This window comes from Hemitrygon akajei, chromosome 7, assembly GCF_048418815.1.
Source record: "Hemitrygon akajei chromosome 7, sHemAka1.3, whole genome shotgun sequence".
In the NCBI taxonomy this organism is placed as follows: domain Eukaryota; kingdom Metazoa; phylum Chordata; class Chondrichthyes; order Myliobatiformes; family Dasyatidae; genus Hemitrygon; species Hemitrygon akajei.
Window position 1 is genome coordinate 62967276 of NC_133130.1, and position 24999 is coordinate 62992274.

Here is a 24999-nt window from a genome sequence, read left to right on the forward strand (position 1 = left end):
GTCTGTACTCACTGTTCAGGAGGAAAGAATGCAGGGGGAAACTTGCCAAATGTTAAGAGGACTAGATAGGCTTGATGTGGAGAGGATGTTTCCTATGGTGGGGGTATCCAGAACTAGAGGCATAGCCTCAACATTGAAGGGCAACCCTTCAGAATAGAGGAAAGGAGGAATTTTTTTTTAGTCGGAGAATAGTTAATCTGTGGAACTCTCTGCCACAGTCTGCAGTGGAGGCCAAGTCCATGGGTATATATAAGGCAGAAGCTGATCATTATCTGATCAGTAAGGGCATCAAAGGATATAGCAAGAAGGCAGGTGTATGGGATTGAGTGGCAGAGCTGACTCGATGGGCTGAATTGCTAAATTCTGCTCCTGTGTCTTATGGTCTTAGCAGTGAGATTCCAGATTAAATGTACACTAGAAAAATTAATAAAAATATTATTAAACCCCAGGTTGATGCAGCCAGAATAAACAGAATAATTGATTAAATGAAACTGAAAAAAATGAGTGTGAAGGGCTAGTACTTCTGCTGGCTTATTTGAGCTATGGGATACCTGGAGCTTTTTAAAATGAGATCTTTTACAGAAAATTAAAAATGAAATTTCAAATACTGTATCTGTTTGAGGAACCAAAAGAAAATATAGCAAACAAAACTTGTTGAATTTTAAAGAACAGAGAAAAACAGGCTAAATAACAATTAGACATTTTAAATTTATTGTCGATAATTGATTTTTACCATTGAATACATAAAAGTGGTTGAAAAAGACACTAGAATGCATAAAACTTAAAGGACATTTATCTTGGTTATCGAAAAATAGAGTTGGCTGCTCTCTGATCCCTCCATAAATATATATACAATGGAGCTGGAAGTGGGTAAGAGAGACGGTTCAAGTTTGATCTCAGTAAAAAATTGAGTGAGGATCCTTTCCTATCCCATAACATAGATTGCTGTGTGTTTGTCTAAAGGCATAAAGTGAAGAAAGGATCAGGTTGAGCTGAGCCCATGGTTTCCATGCTAATATTCACTGAATAGGTTCCTGGTTAAGCGTTAGATGCCAGAAATCTTTTACTGGTCTTTCAAACAGTGTAATTATAATTTGGAATGTAATGGAAAGATTTTTAAGAAAACCACTCAGTTGTTGAATTGACAAATACAACTGAATTTAAACTAAACTAAACATTCAAGCTATGTGTGAATTCGTTTTCCTTTCAGCTTATAAAGTTGATCTTTATTATTCAAAGACCAGATAATATGAAACGCACAAACCTGGCAATTGGAGGCCAGTTAATCTGATGTTTTCAGCAGCAAACCATTGGGATCTATTGCACATTGATCAGTCTGGGGCACTTGTAGTGAAAGAGAGAAGTAATTCCAAGCCAAAGTGCTAAATAACAAATGTCATGTTATATAAGTCAGTGGTAATAAACTTGATTCTGATTCTAGCGAATAGTTGTACCTAATTAACATATTAGAATTATTTAAGAATCCAACCAAAATATTGGACAAGGGCAAAGTGGTTGATGTATACATTTAGATTTTCAGCATCTGTTTGATAAAGTGCCTCAAAAGAAACTAGTATACAAAAGAATACTCTGGGGATAGGGGTGATGTTGTAAATTAGATGTTAAAGAAGCAAAAGGTAATGATCAATGGGACTGGTTCTAATTGCATAGCTGTGACAGGCTGACTAACTCGGATCTGTTCTAGGGCCTCTCATGAATTTATAAAATAACGATTTATAAATGATCGAGATGAAAGAGTTATAATTAGAAAGAACAAGTTTGCCGTTGATAGCAAGGCATGAGGAAAAGTAAAATAGGCAAGCATAAACGACACAGAGAAACTTAGCATAATTTAGGAGTTAACCAGATAAAATACAGATGGTGTACAGCAGTGTTGAATCAGAAAGCATAGATGTAATAATTAAATGCTGGAACTAAGGACCTAAATGATAAGAATTCCTCAACTATCAAAAATTATTTCCAGCTTTAGAACATTGACTGGTACAGAGTTTTAAAACTGAAGAAACTCAGTAGGGAAGTACTGAAGATCTTCAGTGGAGGTGATGAGTTTTAGTTACATTGCCTTTAATAATGAGTTGAGTATGTCCGACCAAGATTGCAGAGAGCTAAGTGTACTAAATTATAAATCTTTGTATCCCGATTTCCTTTTTGTCCCAATAATGATAAATACTGTGTGAATGTCATTGTTATCATAAGAGTTAAAAGTTGAACTTTTCTTGAAATTGCCAACTTGAAGCAAGACAACTGATCACTTCTGCTGATCAAAACAGGCTCTTGGAGCTTTGAAACTTAAAGAACTTCATACCTGTATTTGAGCTTGGTTCTATATCCACTGCACTTGTCCACTTTCACACTGCTGAAACTCCAGAATGCCAGGGCTGTTTTAACCTTTAAGCAGTTCATTTTCATTCTGAAGAGATGTGAAAAAACACTTTCCTGATTAGTAGACATTCCCAGCCTTTTAAGTGATCAAATGTGGCCAAAATCAGTGGATGTGCATTATTAAAACATCTTTGCTTAGTGCTGTATTATTTGAGCTTTGCTGTTGTAAGTAAAGGATTATAATATCCATAGTCATGAATACGCTTATTGGGTGACGATCTGTAGCTCACAGCTGACAAAAAAATATTGACATCTGCAGTCCAATGTAGCTATTATTTTACACAATGACACTGAAATCATCTATTGAGGGTGTTAATGGATGGCTGATAGTACATATGCAATTTTCATGATCTTTTCAGAAATAATATACTAATTAAGTTTCTGTTATCATCATTGTTGGATCTGATCTGCTTTCTTGTCAAAGGACAAAACAGGAAATTATACAGTAAGGCAGATCTTCCTATGGCTGAATTAGTAATGCTTATGTAAGTTTGTCATCAATTTGCATCTGACTGCTGTTATACAGTGCCCTAATAAGACTACACCTGCAATATTTGCATACAGACCCAGTTCCCTACATACCAATTTGGTTTTTAGGAAAGGACATCAAGTTGGCTAAGCCTCTGCCCTCTTGAAATGTACAAAATTATTGCAGGCCATACAGGATGAACGCAGGGACAAGGTTTTCCCAGAACTGGCCTTCCAAAGAATCAGACTCAAAGTAATAGTATTTAGATGAGCGCAAACTTCACCCAGAGGGTAGATGATCTTTGAAATTCTCTATCAAAGACTGCTAGTCAGGCTCAGTCTGTCAGTACATTCAAGAATAGTGTAGATAATAAGGGAATTGAGAGATATGGAGTTAGTGCGGAAAGATAGTGCTAAGATTAAAGATCAGCCATGATCTTACTGTCACACCAGGGCTGAATGGCCTGTTTCTTATTTGCTTAATACAAAAGAAATTCAGAAAATATTAGTTATAAATTTATAATAAATGGTCAGGGAAACTTTTGCTTTCTATACCAAATGCACTTAAAAAATCAGAAAAGAATACAGTGGATTTTGGTTAATTAGGCTATCAGTTAATTGGGGCAGCCGCTTATTTGGGACAACTTTTAAAGAACAAAAACTAATCAAGAAAATAACCAGGATTCCTTTCATTTGTTTGGGACACTTTGCCGCTTAATTGAGGCAGGAGACTGTTGCCCAGCAGTTTCTAACTAGCGTCAGTCGCATGCACTTATGTGCCTGTTAGTCATTTCACTGTACTTACAGCATTATGTTTTTAAATAGCGTCAGTTGCGTGTGTTGGTATTCAAAATCCAGTGATATCTGTCACTGGTATTTGGCGATGAATAAGCATTAAGATGATTCAGAACTATTTTGCTCACTGTGGTTTCAAACATTCAGGCTTGGAGATGCCATAAATAACTTGGAGTGAAAATGAAATGATTTCATTACTTCAGTAAGTTAGGAACTACAAAGAATTTGACGGTATTGGCAATCATCTTGAACACTACAATGAAACTGAAGAAATGAAAGCATCTTAGGAAGACAGGCTGTTACCTGAACTAGGTGTCTGCACTGATTTTGTTAATCAAAAGAACATGGCAGTGTACATTGGATGAACTCTTGAATCGATAACTATTATACACATTTAATACTTAGTTTTATAATACTGTGGTTGTATTGGTAGTGTTCAAGTTGGTTCTCTATTTCACTTAAATACATAATTTGTTAGTCAGTTTGTCTTTTTATACTGTTTAAGTATTTGGCTAACCAGCAGCTGCTTAATTGGGCCAAAACATGCAGGTCACAATGTGTCCCAATTAACTGTACTAGCAAGCAGCCGTTTTGATACTGGGCTTAAGACCAGTGCAGTAGGAGAGAAGTATTTTGTAACTTGGGGAAGAAATAAAAATGGCAGCAATTTTACTGCACATCAGCAAATTGAGAGTGCCTGTGATTAGATGTTGGACAGTAGTTTTGATTTTGCCATCATGTTGGATGTAAAATAGCTGCTTGCATTTCTAGCAGCACATCAGTGTGAAATGTCTCATAGCTCTTCACAAAATAATTACTTGTGGTAGTGCATTGACTACTGTAAAATAGGCAAATGTTTCATCAATTTTCAGTCTGCAGATGGCAATGTGATAAACAAAGTGCACATAATAATGCAATAAATCTATGCAGAGATGAAGTGGAGTGAAATATCAGCCACCAAGCCCATTTTAATATACTCAGGAGTCAAAAGTGACTTGAGAAGGTGTTGAATGTTTTCCTTGAAATGAAGAATCACTTTTTGCAAAATATGTTTCTTCCCACTTTTCAGTGTGTCTGAGAAGTGGGGCTGTTACAAATATGCATTTTGGCAGGCCTTTTAATTTTGAAGAGCATTAAAGACCATAAGACAAAGGAACAGAATTAGCCCATTCAGCCTATCGAGTCTGCTTCACTATACCATCATGGTTGATGATTTATCCCTCTCGACCTCATTCTCCTGTCTTCTCCCCATAATCTTTGTCGCAGTGACTAATCAAGGACTTATCAACCTTCTCTTTAAATACACCCAGTGACTTGACATATACGGCCACAGAATTCCACAGATTTGCCACCATCCAGCTAAAGTAATTCTTCCTTATCTCTGTTCTAAATGCACAACCCTCTGTTCTGAGGCTGTGCCCTCCGGTGCTAGAAGCATCCTGTCTAGATGCACTCTAACTTGGCTAATCAATATTCAATAGGTTTCAATGAGATCCCTCTTCATTCTTCTAAACTCCTGCAAGTACTTCAAATGTTAATCCTTTCATTCCTAGAGTTATGCCTATGAACCTCTTGTGGACCGTCTCCAATGCCAGCATATCTTTTCTTATTTAAAGGGCCCAAAACTGCTGACAATACTCCGCGTGCAGTCTGACCAATGTCTTATAAAGCCTCAGTATTACACCCTTGCCTTTATTGCATTTACCTGCCTTACCACTGATTCAACCTGCAAGTTCACCTTTAAGGAATCCTGTACAAGGACTCCCAGGTCCCTTTGCACCTCTGATATTTGAATTTTCTCCCCATTTAGAAAACAGTGCTCACTTATATTCCTTCAATCAAGCTGCATGACTACACTTCCCTACACTATTCCATCTGCCACTTCCTTTCCCATTCTTCATATCTAAGTCCTTCTGCAGACTGCCTGCCCCTGCACCTATCTTCATATTGTCCACAAACATGGGCACACATCCATCAATTCTGTCATCGAAATCATTAACATATAATGTGAAAAAAAGTCCCAACACTAACCCCTGCTGAACACCACTAGTCACTAGTAGACAACCAAAAAGGGTCCCTTTATTCCCACTCTTTGCCTCCTGCCACTCAGGTCATCTTCTATCCATGCTAGTATTTTTCCTGTAATACCGTGGGATCTTCCTCATGTTAAGCAGCCTCGTGTATCACCTTGTCAAAGGCCTTTTGAAAATCCAAGTAAACAACATCCACTGACTTTCCTTTGTCTATCCTGCTGTTGTTTCCTCTAAAAATTCTAACAGAATTTTCCAGACAAGATTTCCCCTCAAGGAAACCATACTGACTTTGGCCTACTTTATCTTTTGCTTCCAAGTACCCTGAAACGTCATCTTTAATAATGAACTGTAACATCTTCCCAAACACTGAAGTCAAGCTAACTGGCCTATAATTTCCTTTTTCTACCTCCTACCATTCTTAAAGAGTGGAGTGACGTTTGCAATTTCCAATCCTGAGGAACCATTACAGAATCTAGTGATTCTTGAAAAATTACTACTACTGCCTCCACAATCTCTTCATCTACCTCTATCAGAACCTTGGGATGTGGTCCAGCTGAATTATCTATCTTTAGACCTTTCAGCTTCCCAAGCACCTTCTTAGTAAGAGCAATTACACTCAGTTCTGCCCCCTGCCACTCTTGAATTTCTAGCATATTGCTAGTGGCTTCCACAGTGAAGACTAATGCAAAGTATTTATTAAGTTCATCTGCCATCTTTGTCCCTCTTTGTTACCTCTCCAGCATAATTTTCCAGCAGTCCAATATCTACTCTCACCTCTCTTTTACTCTTTATATATCTGGAAAAAACCTCTAGTATTCTCTTTTATATTATTGGCTAGCTTATCTTCATATTCCATCTTTTCTCAGCTTGTGGCTTTTTTTTTTAGTTTGCTTCTGTTGGTTTTTAAAAGCTTCCCAATCCTCTAATTCTCCAATAATGTTTGCTATATTATATGCCCTCTTTTCCTTTTATGCTGTCTTTGACTTCCCTTGTCAGCTATGATTGTTATCCTCCCTTTAAAATACTACTTCTTTATGATGTATCTATTCTGTACCTTCTGAAGTGCTTCCAGAAACTCCAGCCATTGCTAATCTGTCGTCATCCCTGCTAGTGTCCACTTCCAATCAGTTTTGGTCAGCTCCCCTCTCGTGCCCAGGACAATGAAGTCCAGAACTACCCTAGTTCGGATCATGGGCATGGATTTTCATGTTGATGGCTGGCCAGAGATCAGGCTCAAACCTTGGGGTTGTTTTCATCTTTCCTAAACTGAGGAATTATGTATCTTCACAGTCACGTGCATGTTCATGTAAAGAATAGAATCACCAGAGGGTAAAGTGAAAAACCTTTTACCTTTTACATACTAACTTGCCACAACAATCACTGGTTGCCTACCCACTTCTTGTCTGCTGGCTTCTGGAGTGTTAAATTTCTTAGGGAAGCCGTTCTGGGCAGATTAGTAATACTTTACATTGTGCAAGTGGAATGGTTTTGCCACCTGGTTTCATCAGGTCCCAGGCTTACTCAATGATGTTGATCATCATGCACCAGGTCGTAAGATGTAGGCGATCCTAGTCTTTCCGTGACCACATTTGTTCTTGGCTAATTTTTCTACAGAAATGGTTTGGCATTGCCTTCTGGCAGTGTCTTTACAAGATGGGTGACCCCATCTCTTCTGAGATTGTCTGCATGGCACAAATGGGTCACATAACCAGGACTTCTGATATGCACTACAGCCACCCACCACCTGCTTCCATTGCTTCACATGACTCTGATCGGGGGCCTAAGCTGGTGCTACACCCTGCCCAAGGGAGACCTGCAGGCCAGCGGAGGGAAGGAGTGTCTTATACCTTCTTTGGTCGAGGTGCATCTCCACCCCATACCGGATGACACTGACATTAAATGTTTGAATGTTTTGACATTTATAATCATTCCTAGTGGTCATAAATTATTTAAAATTAAAGAAAACATTGTAGAAATAATTCTATAGAAATGTAAATATCCAAAGATAATGAAATATATTTAAATTGCATGAATTTTTAAAACTCTTCCCTCATTCCAACAGATGTGTGGCAGGTTTTAGCAGTGTAGTTGGTGGGAAATCTGCAGAAGTTCCTGCTCTGCTGCTGATATCCGAGTTCAGTGTTGGAGGAGAATGACCCTCTCTGCACTGTTCTGTCCACAAATTTGGAACCTCCATATTCATTCATGCTTGTGCAAGAGTCCTGCACTGCATCCCACTTCCTTGTGGAATTGAATTCAGACCTTTATTTGTTGGGACTGAAAGATAGCAATGATTTTTAAAACATGAGTTTAATATAAGAAAAGTAAGCATTGGCCTACAGGTAACTGAGTTTACGTTTGTTGGAAGTAACAGGACTTTCATAAGTTTTTCAGACTCGACTACACGGCTTTTGCATGGCAGACAGGTTTGAAAATGCACTGCCCATTATATTAATTAAAGACAAAAAAGCAGGCATCCTTTATCATGCATTATTGGGGCATTAGGCCTTCCCTATGCACTTTCAAAATAAATTGTTGGACAGTTAAGACCCTCAGTAGAAAATCGGTTGTCCCTGAACTGGGGTCTGAATTCCGGTATTGGAGGCTTTGAGTATTACTCCTCAAGAACAAAAGATGCCATTGACTACCAAGTACTGGGTTTCAAATAAACGACCAAGAAATGCACATGGGAAACTTTTTCATATGGCTTTAAGTTGAATCAAACAGATCACAAAATGGCAGGTGTCTTTCAACACACCCAGAAGGAAATGTCAGTTAGATCTTGCATTTGGTTGCATGAGAATTAGTTGAATATTCAGCGAAGTAGTGAGCCATCTATGTGATAAAGTGTAACGTCAAAAGTAATGCAGAATTAGTAAAGGTTAATTGTCACAGTAGCATATGTCAGAGCAGAAGAAATGCTGTAATGACGATCTAAAAGTGAAAAGGCATTTAATTGTTGAATAATGCATTTTCTAGTTAAGTTGGGCATGACTATTGTACTAAACTATAATTTTAATAAAGGTTAGCTTGGATGGCTATGTGAAGTGACTCTTAGTATTTTGCAGATGATCGTAACATGTAAAAGATCCAACAAATGGTGCTTGTTTTCAATAAGTGGAACACATGATTATAATTATGGCTACAATGGTATATCATGCTTGCAGTATGTACAATCATGCAATTTAGAATGAGAATCAAATTTAATTTCACCAGCATATGTCATGAAATTTGTTGTTTTTGGGGCAGCAGTACATTGTATTACATAGTAATAAAAACTATAAATTACAATAAGATGTAAGTGTGTATTGTGTGTGTGTGTGTTAAATAAGTAATGCAAAGAGGGAAAAATACTGAGGTAAAAAAATTGGTAGCATCAAAATTCACTTTATAATTTAAAGAACAGCTCAGAGTTTACTTAAAGACTTTTTAATCGCATTGATTACAGAATCTATTCAAAAAGAAAACAGCTGTTTTCTTTTGTTTCAAAGTGTAGGAAGGTTTTCCAGAGAAACGGGTTGTTGCCTAGTAGTCTTTGGTTTTAATTTTCTGTTACTTTCAACTCCTGTTCATCTCTTTAAAGTGTCATCTCTGGGCTCTTGACATTCAGAGAAATCTCATATTGAGTAAGACTATTTCCTGCAGCTTTCAGCTTGAGTACAATTTCCATCAAAGTTTTCTGGAAGATTCCAGGGCAGCAAAAACATCTATAATCTCAGTAAATGGTGAGCTTATCTCAACCAATGAAATGTAAATCTCCATTCAAGATTATAATTCATCTTCTAAAGATACATTTCCAAAATAGAATTTCTTTTAAAAAAGTTGTTATTCACCATTCTGAAGTAAAGGATTCCATAAAAATGAGCAAAATTAATCAGATGTTTACTTATTTAATTTCTTTGAGGTGAATGCATTACCTGCTGCTGAGTAAGTTTTTCCTTGTGTGATGAACCCTCAAAACATAAAGGGTGGTGCAATGGTTGAGAAAAGTATTATGGACATGAGTTGGTGCTTGTAGTGTTTTGACACTCTTAACAGCTGCAGCTGCCTATGGTGGGCTAGCACAAACCAAAGTGGACAACGAGATGTATTGTCTGTTTCAAAGTTATTGCAAATAGTGATGCATGTATCCATTGCATAGATCAGTTTGCGGATAAAGTTCAATACAATCGTTTGAAAAGAAGAATGGGTAGAGTCAAGGAATTTTAACGGAATGTTAATATTGAACAATATCTTATCAAGTTTACACACATTCAAGTGTTTCGATGTGCAGTCTCATGTTAAGATAGTAGAAATATCTCCTGTTTGCATGCTGAACTGTGCAGTGTGGTAATACTTTGTTGCAATAGTCATATTGTTCACTGCCATCAAAAATTTTAGAAGCAGAGGGAAGTGTGCTTGTGCAACCTGTTGTGTATCAACCATGGACAAAATTTTACCCCAGATATTTTTCACTTCAGTTCTGTTAACCAGTTCAGTCGATCAGAGGCTATCCTTTTGGGTGAGTAATACATCTTTAAAACAAGAGTTCATAAAAGTACATAGATAATTTTAACTTGCCATCACTTATTTTACCAGCACAAGTTCTTAACTATACACTGTGCATTAACGTCGTAGAAGTTACTAATTGACAGCAGCTTGCAATGAGACAATGAACTGCACTCTCTATCCTAAACATACTTTTAAATAAATTCTCTCCACTGGTATAGGATTACCACCCTCTTCCCCATTTTAAAAAAAATCTTGCCATTATCAGGATTGAGCTGAGTTTCCAACTTGTGATCTCAGATCTATCATGTTTGTGCCATTGAAATGTGTAGATATCAAAGCTGTAAAGATTTCTACTTCTGTTATCTAAATAGGTATGAATTCTAGACACCTGCTACCCTATAGGTGAAAAGATACCTTGTCAACTCCCTTATCGTTCCAATTGATTTCCCTGGCTTTGGATCTCTCCTGAGCCTTGACTCTCCACTCCATTGAAGCCCCTTATAATTTTATAAATCTCAACTAACCTACATGTGGCCTCCACCTGATTGCAAAGATAACAAACCCAGCTTATCTGATCTGTTATCAGCTAAAAGCTTCCTTCCTTGGCAACATCTTTGTATTCTGTTTTCCTTCAATTATATGGTGACACAGCTATGGCTGGTGTCTAACTAATGTTTTATACACTGTTATTGTTTGAGTTCTCTAGTCTTAAAACCTGTACCTTGACAATTAAAGCATCACGTATATTTTGTTAACCACTTCATCTATTAGATTTTGCTTCCTTTGGGCATCTGTGAGCATGTACTTAAATGTCTTTAGCTACTACTTCATCTCTTGGTTTCCTATCATTTATTATTTATTCCCCTCATTTTTTTTGTGTTCCTCAACTTTGAATGATCTCGACTTTCATTTCTCGTGGTAAATTGGTGCTGTCATAGCATGTTTTTTCTCCTTCAACCGGACATAATATTTATACTGTCTGCAAACTCTATTCAAGGGTCCTAGGTAGGGATCAAAGTCATTAATCTAATCCTCAGAGCAATGGAACCTCACAGCCAATATGCTCCCAGCTGTTCTTTTCAGGAATAACCTGTTGCCTCTTGCCATTAGTTCCAGATTCAATTTGCCATTTGCACCTAAACCTCATGGGGTTTTACTGAGACTTGTCAAAAGCCTTGATGAAATGTACTTAGACTACTTCCATCCTGACTGTCCATTTTGTTACCTTCAAAGTTGGACTCCTGTAGTCTGGCCTTGATTATTTTAATCTATTATAGTTATATGATTATTATAAATGATGCAAATAATCCTTCAAAATACATTTAACAATATGTTCACAAACTCCTGGTCTGATTAGTTTCCAATAAATTGTTCTTTTCAGTGTATTTAAATACTGTTAGCATCTTTTGAACTCAAGTCCGCTGTAACCATAGAGAGTTGGAAAACACATTTGGTGTCATAGATAGCCACAGATTTGCTGATCCAGTTTATGACATCCAAGCTGTAGCTCTAGTTCCCGTTCCCTCACGCAATCTGAAAGGAGCTGTAGCTGGATGCACGTCTTGCTGGTGTATGCATTAGGGAAACCGGAGGTCACTAACTTCCTGCATCATGTCAGAGGAACAGACCACAGTCCTTGGTTCCATTCTCACTGCTCTACCCGTGGAATAATAAAGGAAGAAAGACAAAGACTCAGTTCCCTACTCTAACCCTGTCCAACATGGCTGCTCTGCTTAAGCCTAATTTTTTATTATTGCACTTATCTGCATTGAAACCCATTTGCCACTCTTTTACCTACTTCCTTAACTGATCAAAATTCCCTTGTAGTTGGTGATAGCCTCTTTCACTACCAGCAACCCTTCCTAATTCTGTGTGTGATATGTGAGGGATTTCTGATGTTCCAGTTCCAGACCATTTAATGCTCTGCTGTGGGGTAGTTCATGTTATTGTTTGACCCTGTTTATAATAGCAATTTATATGCCAGTGAAGCAATTGGAGAAGGATAAGGAGTGGAACCCTTTGGCGCAACTCACCTATACTGACTGAGGTGCCCATATAAGTTATTCCCATTTGCCCATAATTGTGCCACGTCCCTCTCCAAGTGATACTTAACTGCTGTTATTGAACCTGCCTCTACAACTTCCTCTGGAAGCTGTTTCCATATGTACACCACATCTGCATGTTTTCCTCAGATCCCTTTTTAGATCTGTCCACTCACCCTAAATCTATGCAGTCTAGCTGTTGATTCTCTTTCCTATCTATGGCCCCTCATGATTTTATTGTGCCTCTCCAAGGTCCTCTGCCATCCAATGGATAAAGTCATAGCTTGCCTAATCTCTTTCTTGAATTCTAGCAACCTTCTTCATAATCTTCTTTGCGCAATATGATTAACATTGTTATCTTGAGCTTGTTTTATCATTATTTATGTATATGACATTGTTCATGATTTATGGACATCACAGAGTAATTTACAATCAAGGAACAGCTGTAATTGTTGTCGAAATCCAGGTCTCAGTCCCTGCATTGGCTCTTCAGAAAGCACTGATGCACTTGTGGCATTCAACACAATCTTGGTTTAACTCTGCAGGACTTCCAGTGTTCGACTTTAGTAAGAACAGAGATTTTGTGTCTCTGGGTGGGGGGTGTTAATCCAAATCCATGTGGTGCCACTACATCTTCAGGAGAGCTTTATTAGGTGAACAACTTCTGGGCTGCTTGATAACTCAAAACTGCTGATATTGTTGCAAGATGTAATGGAAACCAAATGTAAATCATTAGATCAAGGTAAAATTTTGCTGTTAAGTATTGTTCAGCTTTATCATCCAACAAATAGAAGCGTGAGGCCTGAATTGCAAATAATACTGGTTGATGGTATATTTTATTCCTAAATGCTAGTCCTTATTCTCAGTTCTACTGATGTTGAAATCAACCCAGTAAAGAAGATAGCAGAAGAACCAGTAGAACTCATTTAATTTGACCTGGGCTTCATTGTGATGTACTGCAAAGCATTTTTAAACTCTATGATGTGCTAAAGGTGATTGTTATTTGCTTTTGTGGTGTAACATTCATATTGGTTTATTATTGTCATGTGCTGAGATACAACGTAAAGCTTTTGGTTTTTGAGACATCCATATAGCGTATTTCTATACATAAGCTCATTGAGACATTCAGAAGGAAAACAGCATGCAGAATTATGTTTTAGAGTTACAGAGATTCACATAGAGAAAGCAAGGGCTATGAGGAGAATCAAGAATTCATCCATTATGTTAGGAGAGGCCTATTCAAGAGTCTGATAACAGTAGGATAGAAGCTGTCCTCGAGTCTGGTGATACATGCTCTCAAACTTCTATATCTCTTCAGTCAAAGGGAGGAGAAAGACAGGTGGGGGGGGGGGGGTGGAGAGCGGAAGGGGTAATGTTGGAGGATTCCTTGATTATGTTTGCTGTTTTCCCAAGGCAGTGGAAACGGTAGACAGGCGATGGAAGGAAGAAAGACTGGTTTCTGTTATGTTAACAACTTTTCACTTTCTTGGATGGAACAGTTCCCATACCAATCCCTTGAGCATTGGGGAAATCCTTGGCCTTTTGAGGTGCTGCTTTGATTTATTAGTTGTAGTGGTAAAAATAGCTTATCCAGGACAAACTCCTGATGATATTTGCCCCCTAGAACGTGAAGCTCTCAGCCATCCCTACCTCCTACAGATACAGAGTGTGTCCTCCATCCAGCTTCCTGAAATCAATGATGAGCTCCTTCATTTTGGTGAACTTGAGGGAAAGGTGGTTGTCTTGGCACCATGCCTTTAGATTCTCTACCTCCACTTCAATTTCTGATATTTAGCCCACTATATTAGTGTGATCTGAAAATTTCAAAGTGTTTGCTAATTTAAGCATGGCGTTAAAGTATAAAGGTTTGTTGTGGGTGCTAAAAGCTATTTGGATTGGATGTAACATTTATTACAGTGTTTAGTTATGAAAGCTGGACTTGCACATGTAGCTGCATTTGCAGGGACTCTCATTAAATTCTATAGGCAGATACATTTACAGGTCTTTTGATCCTGTGAACTACAAAACCTTCAGTAATTATTCTTTATCAGTCAAGTTTTGATACCATTTATTGCAATGCTATAGAGGTTCAGTTAACAATGACAGGTTTTTGTCTGTTTTCCAACTTAAAGACATTTATAAAAGCAGCACTGGTTTGTTTGTTCAATGGGATGGCCTGTAATGAATGTTGTAATTGAATATTTCCTCTTATAGGTACCTGTATTGAGACCAAGATCAACAAGACAAAATGTTCATCAAGAAAATCGAATGAAAGGAAAGAGTAACATTTTGAGTGATATTGAATGCTCAGAAATGTTGAAGTTTAAAGAAAAGATGACAGAGGCTGCAATGCCTACTTCAAACCTGGTAGAGGTAACTGAATTTTCAGAACAATATAAAACCAGGAAGCAAAGGTCAGTGGTTCAGGTGATTAGTCCTATTGAAGCTGAACCAGTGCATCAGAATCAAAGAATCAAATCAGACATTTTGCACTACGGTGCTGCAGTTGTAGTTTTGTCAACATTAATTATCTTTCTGGTTTTGGTATATTGACACTCTCATTTTTGTACAAATGTAACTTATTCTAAAAGCAGTTTTTCAGTGCAAGCGATCTCTTTTGAAAGGATGTGAATTTTTGAGGAATGAAAACACATGAAAATGTTTGGGTGATGGAAACGTCTTTAATTCAGTTGTCATGAACTATTAATGTTGCAAAAATGAGAGAATCCTTGAAAGGAATGCTGGGTGGTTTGTTCAGGTAGAGCACCTTTTGATGATCATCTTTGCTGTGATTGGCTGTAAAGAGAAGAACATGTATTAGTAGTATCTCCACCTCACTCAGCTTCCATATCCCACTCCCATGCCTTGTCTTACCTTACCACAGTACGGGCATTCTCCGAAGATGATGTTAAAACTTTGTCTTGAAGAAGGTAGACCTCTTAACCACTGCAATTTAAACATTTTTCACTTGAATTCTTCAGTTCTGAAGTCAAAGGCAGTTTTAAAATACTGAATCCAATTATACCCACCTCATAAAGGCACTCCTGATGGAACGGCTGCCCACACCGCGGATCATCACATACTTGATCTGGTATGGATGAGGCAAGGCGGTAGGCGTAACAAATCCCACACTCCATGCCTAAACTCTGTCAAATAAATAGATGTGGCCTTGTTGAGAATTCATCATTACTGTTCTAACTGTAAGCTAACTGTAACCACTCCATTTAAAGTCCAAAATTTGGATTGCTTAACACCATATGAAGTCATTAATTTGCCATAATTTGAAATGTAATTTTTCAGTGAGAGTGAAGATGAGCAATTATCTTAAAACTGTTGTAACATACTGATTAGTTCATCTTCTCATTGTATCTTCACCATGTGTATGCTTTAATCATTTCTTTTTAATACAATGATTAAACATTTAACTACAACTTCCACTTGCAGTTTGCCTGAAGCAATTTTTAACTGTAATTATTAGTTCAACCTCTAGTGATAACTTTTTACCCAGATACATCAGATTAAGGGGTCAGACTGCTCAGTGGAAAATCCTTGCCCTCACACTTCTGGAAGATCAGCAGTGAAAGTCTGGTTGAAAACTGTCAAGACTACATTTTCTATACTATAACCACCATCCCAAGTCCAAACGGAGTCAGAAACCATATTGTTCTGTGGGGTCTCACTAAAGAAGAGGCCTTCTGCCAGGGCTTGTAAAATTTCCATTTCATCTGTACAAGTAATGGCAAGTGAAAAAAGCCAGCTGCAAAAGGCACGTGGTTCAACTTCGTAAGCAGGCAAGTGCCCAGCAACTTAACTTCTAGTCATAAATTGGTTAATCAGTCAAGTTAAATACAATTTCTCATAGTAGCAGTTGCCTGATGGATTGACATAGCTGAAAGCATCTCCGCAAATATGGAGAAATTAGAGGCAGTCATGAAGTGAAGTCCATTTGACTACGAGTTTGTTCTGTTAGAGAGTTATTTTCAGATAAGTAAATTAAACTCAAAACATACAACATCCCCTCAATCTCCTTACATATTTCCTATGCCAGAACCTCAGCGATTGTCTACAATTCTGATGGCATCCTTCTATTATAGGGAAATTGTCAATGTATTTCTCACTCTAAGAATTTTGGTTGACACAAAGTGGAGATCAACTACAAAATGAACCATCTCTATGTGAGGAACAGCTTTCCAATGGTAAGAATCTTAGCCTTATCGTGCTGTATGTCCAAAATGGATCGATCGTTTGAAATCTCCAATCTCCTGTAGGAATGCTAAATGCTATATTTCAAAGCTTTCGACATAGAACATTACAGCACAGAAACAGGTCTCTTGAACCTTCTTGGCTGTGCCGAACCATTTTTCTGCCTGGTCCCACTGACCTGCACCTGGACCATATCCCTCCATACACCTCTCATCCATGTACCTGTCCAAGTTTTTCTTAAATGTTAAAAGTGAGCCCGCATTCACCACTTCATCTGGCAGCACATTCCACACTCCCACCACTAAATGTGTGAAGCCACCCCCCCCAATGTTCCCTTTAAACTTTTCCCCCTTCATCCTTAACCCATGTCCTCTGTTTTTTTTTTCTCCCCTAGCCTCAGTGGAAAAAGCCTGCTTGCATTCACTCTATCTATACCCATCATAATTGTATATACCTCTATCCAGTCTCCCCTCATTCTTCTACACTCCAGGGAATAAAATCCTAGTTATTCAACCTTTCTCTGTAACTCAGTCTCTTAAGTCCTGGCAACATCCTTGTAAACCTTCTCTGCAATCTTTCAACCTTATTAATATCTTTCCTGTAATTAGGTGACCAAAACTGCACACAATACACCAAATTCAGACTCACCAATGTCTTATACAACCTCACCATAACATTCCAAATCCTATACTTTGATTTATAAAGGCCAATGTACCAAAAGCTCTCTTTACAACCCTATCTACCTGTGCCACCACTTTTAGGGAATTATGCATCTGTATTCCCAGATTCCTCTGTTCTACTGTACTCCTTAGTGTCTCACCATTTACTTTGTATGTTCTACCTTAGTTTGTCCTTCCAAAGTGCAATACCTCACACTTGTCTGTATTAAACTCCATCTACCATTTTTCAGCTGGTCCAAATCCCACTGCAACCTTTGAAAACCTTTCTCACTGTCCAGCACACCTCCAAACTTTGTATCATCAGCAAATTTGCTAATCCAGTTTACCACATCATCCAGATCATTGATACAATGGATCCAGCACTGATCTCTCTGTCACCACTAGTCACAGGCTTCCACTCAGAGATGCAATCCTCTACTACCACTCTCTGGCTTCTTCCATTGAGCCAATGTCTAATCCAATTTACTACCTCATCATGTATACCTAGCGACTGAATCTTCCTAACTAACCTCCCATGCAGGACCTTGTCAAAGACCTTACTTAAGTCCATGTAGACAACATCCACTGCCTTTCCTTCATCCACTTTCCTGGTAACCTCCTTGGAAAAACTCTAATAGATTGGTTAAACATGAACTACCACACACAAAGCCATGTTGACTCTCCCTAATAAGTCCCTGTCTATCCAAATACTTGTAGATCCCATCTCTTAGTACTCCTTCCAATAATTTACCTACTACCGACGTCAAACTTACCGGCCTATAATTTCCCGGATTACTTTTAGAGCCTTTTTTAAACAACGGAACTACATGAACTATCCTCCAATCCTCCGGCATCTCACCCATAGATATCGACATTTTAAATATATTTGCCAGGGCCCCTGCAATTTCAACACTAGTCTCCTTCAAGGTCTGAGAGGATACCCTGTCAGGTCCTGGGGATTTATCTACTCTGATTTGCCTCAAGACAGCAAGCACCTCCTCCTCTTCAATCTATATAAGTTCCATGACCTCACTACTTGTTTGCCTTATTTCCATTGACTCCATGCCAGTTTCCTTAGTAAATACAGATGCAAAAAACCCACTTGAGATCTCCCCCATTTCTTTTGGTTCCATACATATCCGACTACTCTGATCTTTAAGAGGACCAATTTTATCCCTTACTATCCTTTTGCTCATAATATACCTGTAGAAGCTCTTTGGATTATCCTTCATCTTGACTGCCAAAGCAACCTCATATCTTCTTTTAGCCCTCCTGATTTCTTTGAGTTTTTTTTTGCACTTTTTATACTCCTCAAGCACCTTATTTGCTCCGTTTCCTATGCATGTCATACATCTCTCTTCTTATCAGAGTTCCACTATCCCTAGAGAACCAAGGTTCCTTATCCTTATTCACTTTGCCTTTAATTCTGACAGGAACATACAAACTCTGCACTCTCAAAATTTCTCCTTTGAAGGCCTCCCACTTACCAATCACATCCTTGCCAGAGAACAACCTGTCCCAATCCATGCTTTTTAGATCCTTTCTCATTTCTTCAAATTTGGCCTTTTTCCAGTTTAGAACCTCAACCGAGGACCAGATCTATCTTTATCCATGATCAAGTTGAAAGTAATGGTGTTATGATCACTGGAACCAAAGTGTTCCCCTATACACACTTCCGTCACTTGTCCTAACTCATTTCCTAATAGGAGATCTAATATTGCATCCTCTCTCATTGGTACCTCTATATATTGATTTAGAAAACGTTCCTGAACACATTTCACAAACTCTAACCCGTCTAGACCTTTAACAGTATGGGAGTCCCAATCAATATGTGGAAAATTAAAATCCCCTACTATCACAACTTTATGTTTCCTGCAGTTGTCTGCTATCTCTCTGCAGATTTGTTCCTCCAATTCTCGCTAACTATTGGGTGGTCTATAATAGAACCCCATTAATGTGGTCATACCTTTCCTGTTTCTCAGCTCCACCCATATGGCCTCGGTAGACAAGCCCTCTAATCTGTCCTGCCTGAGCACTGCTGTAACATTTTCCCTTACTAGCAATGCCACCCCCCACCCTTCATCCCTCTGCCTCTATCACGTCTGAAACATCAGAACCCTGGAACATTAAGCTGCCAGTCCTGCCCCTCCTGTAGCCAAGTTTCACTAATGGCTACAATGTCATAATTCCACGTGTCAATCCATGCCCTCAGCTCATTGGCCTTCCCCACAATACTCCTTGCATTGAAATAGACAAGCCTCAGAAGATTATTACCACCACACACAACCCTTATATTTGTCACTTTGCATGAACTTTTAACAATTTATTTTCACCCCTGCTCTACTATCTGCTCTGGCACTCTGGTCCCCATCCCCCTGCAAATCTAGTTTAAACCCCCCTCCCCCAATAGCACTAACAAACCTCCCTGCCAGGATATTGGTCCCCCTGTAGTTCAGGTGTAACCCGTCTCTCTAGTACAGGTGCCACCTGCTCCAGATGAGGTCCCAATTATCCTGAATTCTGAAACCCTGTCCCCTACACCAGTTCCTCAACCACGTGTTCATCCTCCAGAGCATCCTACACTTACCCTCACAGGCTTATGGCACAGGTAGCAATCCTGAGATTACCACCCTCGAGGTCCTGCTTTTTAACTTCCTACCAAGCTCTCTATACTCACTCTTCAGGACCTCCTCACTCTCTCTTCCTACGTCAGTGGTATCGATGTGTAGACATCCCTGACCCTGGCACCCAGGAGGCAACAAATCATCCGGGAGACTCTGTCGCGACCACAGAACCTCCTGTCTGTACCTGCAACTATCGAGTTCCCTACCGCTTTCCTGTTCTTCCACCCTCCCTTCTGCACTGTAGAACCAGACTCAGTGCCAGCGATCCGGCTGCCACAGCTTGTCCCAGATAAGTCATCCCCCACGCCCCCCCCCCCCCCCAACAGTATCCAAATTGGTATACTTGTTGAGGGGAATGGCCACAGGGGAACCCTGTTCTGCCTGCCGGTAACCCAAATTACCTGTGCCCTGCTCCTTTGGCGTAGCTACCTCCCTGAAAGTACTATCTATAAACTCCTCATTCTCCCGAAAGATCCAGAGGTCATCCAGCTCCTGCTCCAGTTCCCTAACGTGGTTTGTTAGGAGCTGCAGCTGGATGCATTTCTTGCAGGTGTCATCGTCAGGGAGACCAGAGGTCTCCCTGACTTCCCACGTCCTGCAGGAGGAGCATTCCAACATCCTGCCTGGCATTCTCTCTACTCTAAACGGACAAAACAAAACTTACCGGAGCCTACCCTCGCCTCTGCCTGTTCACACCTAGGCTTTTTGAGCCCAAGCTGTCCCACCCCTCTCACTCCGCTGCCTGCTGGATATGGTGGTCTTTTTTTTAAACCTTTGGAGCTCTACGTCACGCTCCTGCACAGTCTAGCCTCTTTTCCCCCGAGCAGTGCAGAAAAAAAATGACTTCTCTCTGAGATTTCTTTACTCCTTCACTCTCAGCCTCTTGCTTCAATTTGAGGAGTTTGTAACTTTCATTTCAGAATGGCAGAACCATGTGCATAGATTAAAAATTTTCGGTAAGGTAAACTGAATTAATGCCTAATCAGTTTGTTCATTTATCAGAAAATGGTTGCAACTTACAAACTTCTCATGGGTGGTAGGCGATGGAAAATCAATCTCCAATATATCTTTGAGATTTTGCAACACTGTGGACTCTGGAGACCTGGGGGGAGGGAAGAACATTACATTCATTAGCAGTGTAAAAATACCAAAATTTCAGCCAGCACTGAAAACTGTACAGCATTTCTAAACTACTTACCACAGATGCATGTTAGTATTCAACTTTTTCTTCAGCGGAGTTACCACTAGGGGTAAATATGTATCATTATGACTACATTTTATCAGCAGTGAACACAAAATTTAAAACTAATTTCTCAGGCGCACCTACCATGGTCAGCACCAAGGAAACAGCATTCTGGCAACATTTTAGGGTGTCTAGGGTCCACTTCTACATTTATTGAAGCATTGTTTCCTGTGACAACCGAGAAGAAAAGCATTTCACACTGCACAATTCTCTGCTCCAACAGATTATTCATTTCTTAAGAGCCCCTCAACATAATTGCTTGGTGTGTAACATAAAAGTGTAAATGTTTCTTTGGGAAACTTTCCATCCTTCACCAGGCTTTTGGTGACCTCTCGTGTGTCTTCGTGGCTCACTGTCAAGGTTACAAGTTAATAGATTTCTTTAAATAAAAGTTGTAAATTAAAGTTTTCCACACACCATCCAATTTACAGAAACCAATTCACATCATTTTTTCTCAACTGATTTTCCTGTTATTTTTATTTGAGAATTGAGAGAGCATTTATTCAGTGAATGGAACATAAAAGAACTGCTGAAAGACCAGGGGCTGGTGGAGTGTTGCCAATTCTTAACATTTCATGTTGGGTATCCTTCTTATGGTCTTCATCAGACAGCAATTAAAATAAAGCCGGAAAAGAAAAGACAGATAAAAATTACTACCATCCTTATCTTGATTTTACTGCCATTTCTGAGAAATCAAAACTATTTCGTGAGGAGTGCAAAAACCTGTCACAAAGTTTCTTTGAGTGATTTCTTTATCAGTATGAGCCAACCATTTTTATTTCACAGTAACTGTAACTATTAATGAAAGATTTGTACTTATGGCGATTCTCCTTGTTGTGGCTCTGCGTGTTGGATTTTCAGGTTCAAGTACCCAGGTTTTCTCATCTATTTCATCCATAACATCCCAGAACTCTTGTAATGAATCTAGTGCTGCGAGAAACTGACTGTGAAGATTTTTTAACAAGCTCTGGAAAAGAATGATGGAAAAGGGAAACAGTTCTTTAATCAAGTAATGGAGAAAGAATTTGTGTATTTGCAAAATGTGTTTCATAAAGTTCCACACTTTTCACTTGTTAGAAATTTAAGTCCTCAGCAGAGTAATGCTGTGGTTACAAACTTGACTCGGGGAGAAAGCAGCAGATTAGACATATTAGAATAAAGGGCAAAGATAACAAGTGTAAGGAACCTTCGTTTTCAAGATATTGAGGCACTGGTTAAGAGAAAAAAAAGAGGTGCATAGCAGCTACAGGCAAATAGGAACAAATGAGGTGCTTATTTTATGGAGTACAAGAAATGTAAGAGAACACTTGAGAAAGAAGGTATGAAGTTGCTCTAGCAGACAAAGTGAAGGAAAATCCTAAGGGATTCTACAGAGAAGAGCAAAAGGATTGCAAGGGACAAACTTGGTCCTCTGGAAGACCAGAATGGTAATCCATATGTAGAGCCAAAACAGATGGGGAGATCTAAAATGAATTATTTGCATTGGTATGTACGTGGGAGATGCATACACAGCCTATAGCAGTGAGGCAAAGCGGGATCAACTTCATGGACCTAGAGGATGAGATGTTTGCTACCACGAGGCAAATCGGGTGTATAGATCCCTGGTTGCATAGACCCCCCCCCCCCCCCCCCCCACCTCATTCTTCTTAACTCCAGCATGTTCAGGCCAGAGACATCACATTTCATTCCGGGGATTATTCCAATGAATCTTCTCTGAACCCTCTCCAATGCCAGCACACCCTTTCTTAAATAAGGGGCCCAAAAATGCTCATAAAACTCTGTTTGGACTGACCAATGCCTTATAAAGCCTCAGCATTACATTCTAGCGCTCTTGAAATTAATGCTCACATTGCATTTGCCATCCTTACCACCGACACAGCCTGCAAGTTATCCTTTAGAGAACCCTACACAAGTCCATTTGCAACTCAGATTTCTGAATTTTCTCCCCGTTTAGAAAATAGTATATACCTTCTAGCAAAATGCATGACCGTACAATTCCCTACACTCCATTCCATCTACCACTTCTTTGCCTATTCTCCTTATCTGTACAAGTCCTTCTGCAGACTCTCTGCTTCCTCAACAGCACCTGTCCCTCGGCCTATCTTTGTGTTGTCCGCCAAGCTGATCGCAAAGCCATCAATTCAGTCATCTAAATCACTGGCGTTTAATGTTAAAAGGAGCGGTTCCAACACCACCACTGTGGAGCAACACTAGTTTCAAGCAGCCAACCAGAATAGGCCTCTTTATTTCCTGCTAGTCGGTCAATCTTGTATCCATGCTCGTATCTTTCTTGTGATACCATGGTATCTTACCTTGTTTTGCAGCCTCATATGCAACACTTCATCAAAGGCCTTCTGAAAATTTAAGCAAATAATTACTGACTTTCCTTTGTCTATTCTGCCTGTTATTTCCTCATAGAATTGCAAGAGATTTGTCAGGTAAGATTTCCCCTAAAGGAAACCAGGCTGACGTTGGTCTATTTTATCATTTGCCTCGAAACCTCATCGTTAATAATGCACTCCAACATCTTCTCAACCACTGAAGTCAGGCTAACTACCCTATAATTTCCTGTCTTTTGCCTCCCCGCCCTCCCCCCAACCTCTTAAGGAGTGAAGTGACATTTGCAAATTTCCAGTACTCTGGAAGCACTCCAGAATCTAATTTTTTCTGAAAGTTCACTGCTAAGGCTTCCACAATCTCTTCAGAACCCAGAGGTGTACTCCATCTGGTCCAGGTGACTTACCTACCTTCAGACCTTTCACCTTCCCAAGCACCTCCTTAGTAAAGGCAACTACATTCATTTCTGCCCACTGACACGTGTATTTCTGGCATACTGCTGATGTCTTCCACAGTGAAGATTGACACAAAATACTTAAGTTCATCTGCCATTTCTTTGTCCCCTGTCATCTTCCAGAAAACTGAGAGGCATAAATAGAGTACATGGTCTAAAAAATGTGAGTGACTAATTTCAAAGGAGATGTGTGAGGCAAGTTGTTTTTATTTTAAAACAGAGTAGAGGGTGCCTGGACTGACTACCAGGGGAGGTTATAGAGGCATTTACAAGGCGTTTGGACACATTGAGAATGGAGGTATGTGGACATTGTGTAGGTAGAAGGGTTTAGTTAGGCGTCTGATTAGTTCAGCACAACATTGTGAGCCAAAGGACCTGTTCTTGTGCTTCTACATGCAGAATGAAAATAGTGAAGTTGGTTGAAAAGATTGCATCCGAGATAGTCCAGCGCTCGCTCTGAACTTCAGCGAAGTGCCAGCCCAAGTTACATAACCAAAACACTGAACAAAGCACCAGCACACAAATGTTTTAAAGTCAAAATATCACCGGTACTACAGCAGAACCAGGCCTACACACCTCAACCATTCTGACCGGTGTGCTGAGGTTTTATAAATTCTATAAACCAGGCAAATCCAAGTCAGACACTTGTATCCCTAGCCATTTAGATTCCCAACTTCATAATTATTGCAGTGTAGAATTATTAGATGCTCAAACCTACTGCTTTTCCTTCATGCAAAAGATGCATTTTGTGTGGCCTAAAGATACTGATAATGGGGAAAAAGGTGCTCCAGATCCCATCATCAATATTCTGGACAAAAAAAGACTTAAAAATCCATAAATGCATCATTCTAAAATACATAATTTGGATAAACTTCTACTTACTAAATAAACATCATCTCTAGTTTGGTGAAACACACGATAAATAGAGAAGGAAAGGACCGCTATATAATGCAATTCTCTTAACAGAACATTTATAAATTGTTAGTCTTTTAGTGGAAAATCCAGTAATTTTCTGTATCCAAAATCTCTTTCAATTTTGTTCTTCCTGCTGAACTTATAATTGACAATTGATAACTGGACTACTATCTCTTGACAGGGTGACAGACTGCAGATTTGTGTCCTCAGCCCATTTGGTTACAGGCTTAGCCTTCTGCCTTTAATGTAAACTACTCTGAAAGGTTTAGTCTGCCTCAGCAATCTCGACTGAATGTTTATTTATGGTTGTATTACAGTAAAATACCTCCATC

At 39.2% G+C, this 24999-nt stretch overlaps 2 protein-coding genes across 10 annotated transcripts in view; one reads left to right on the forward strand and one right to left on the reverse strand.

The window, feature by feature from the left end:
- Positions 1-15675, forward strand: part of LOC140730502 (serine/threonine-protein kinase VRK1-like) — a 252495-nt gene extending 236820 nt beyond the window's left edge. For all 8 annotated transcript variants that reach the window (XM_073051035.1, XM_073051039.1, XM_073051040.1 and 5 more), the window contains one exon: positions 14447-15675. In XM_073051035.1, the coding sequence (XP_072907136.1) occupies positions 14447-14785 (339 nt within the window). In that variant the 3' untranslated portion in view covers positions 14786-15675. The remainder of the gene's footprint in view (positions 1-14446) is intronic.
- Positions 14894-24999, reverse strand: part of fancl (FA complementation group L) — a 63703-nt gene continuing 53597 nt past the window's right edge. For both annotated transcript variants that reach the window (XM_073051044.1, XM_073051043.1), the window contains 7 exons: positions 21778-21928; positions 21046-21129; positions 20917-20962; positions 20739-20820; positions 15262-15378; positions 15107-15178; positions 14894-15028 (listed from right to left, as the gene is read on the reverse strand). In XM_073051044.1, coding sequence (XP_072907145.1) covers positions 14987-15028; positions 15107-15178; positions 15262-15378; positions 20739-20820; positions 20917-20962; positions 21046-21129; positions 21778-21928 — 594 coding nt within the window. In that variant the 3' untranslated portion in view covers positions 14894-14986. The remainder of the gene's footprint in view (positions 15029-15106; positions 15179-15261; positions 15379-20738; positions 20821-20916; positions 20963-21045; positions 21130-21777; positions 21929-24999) is intronic.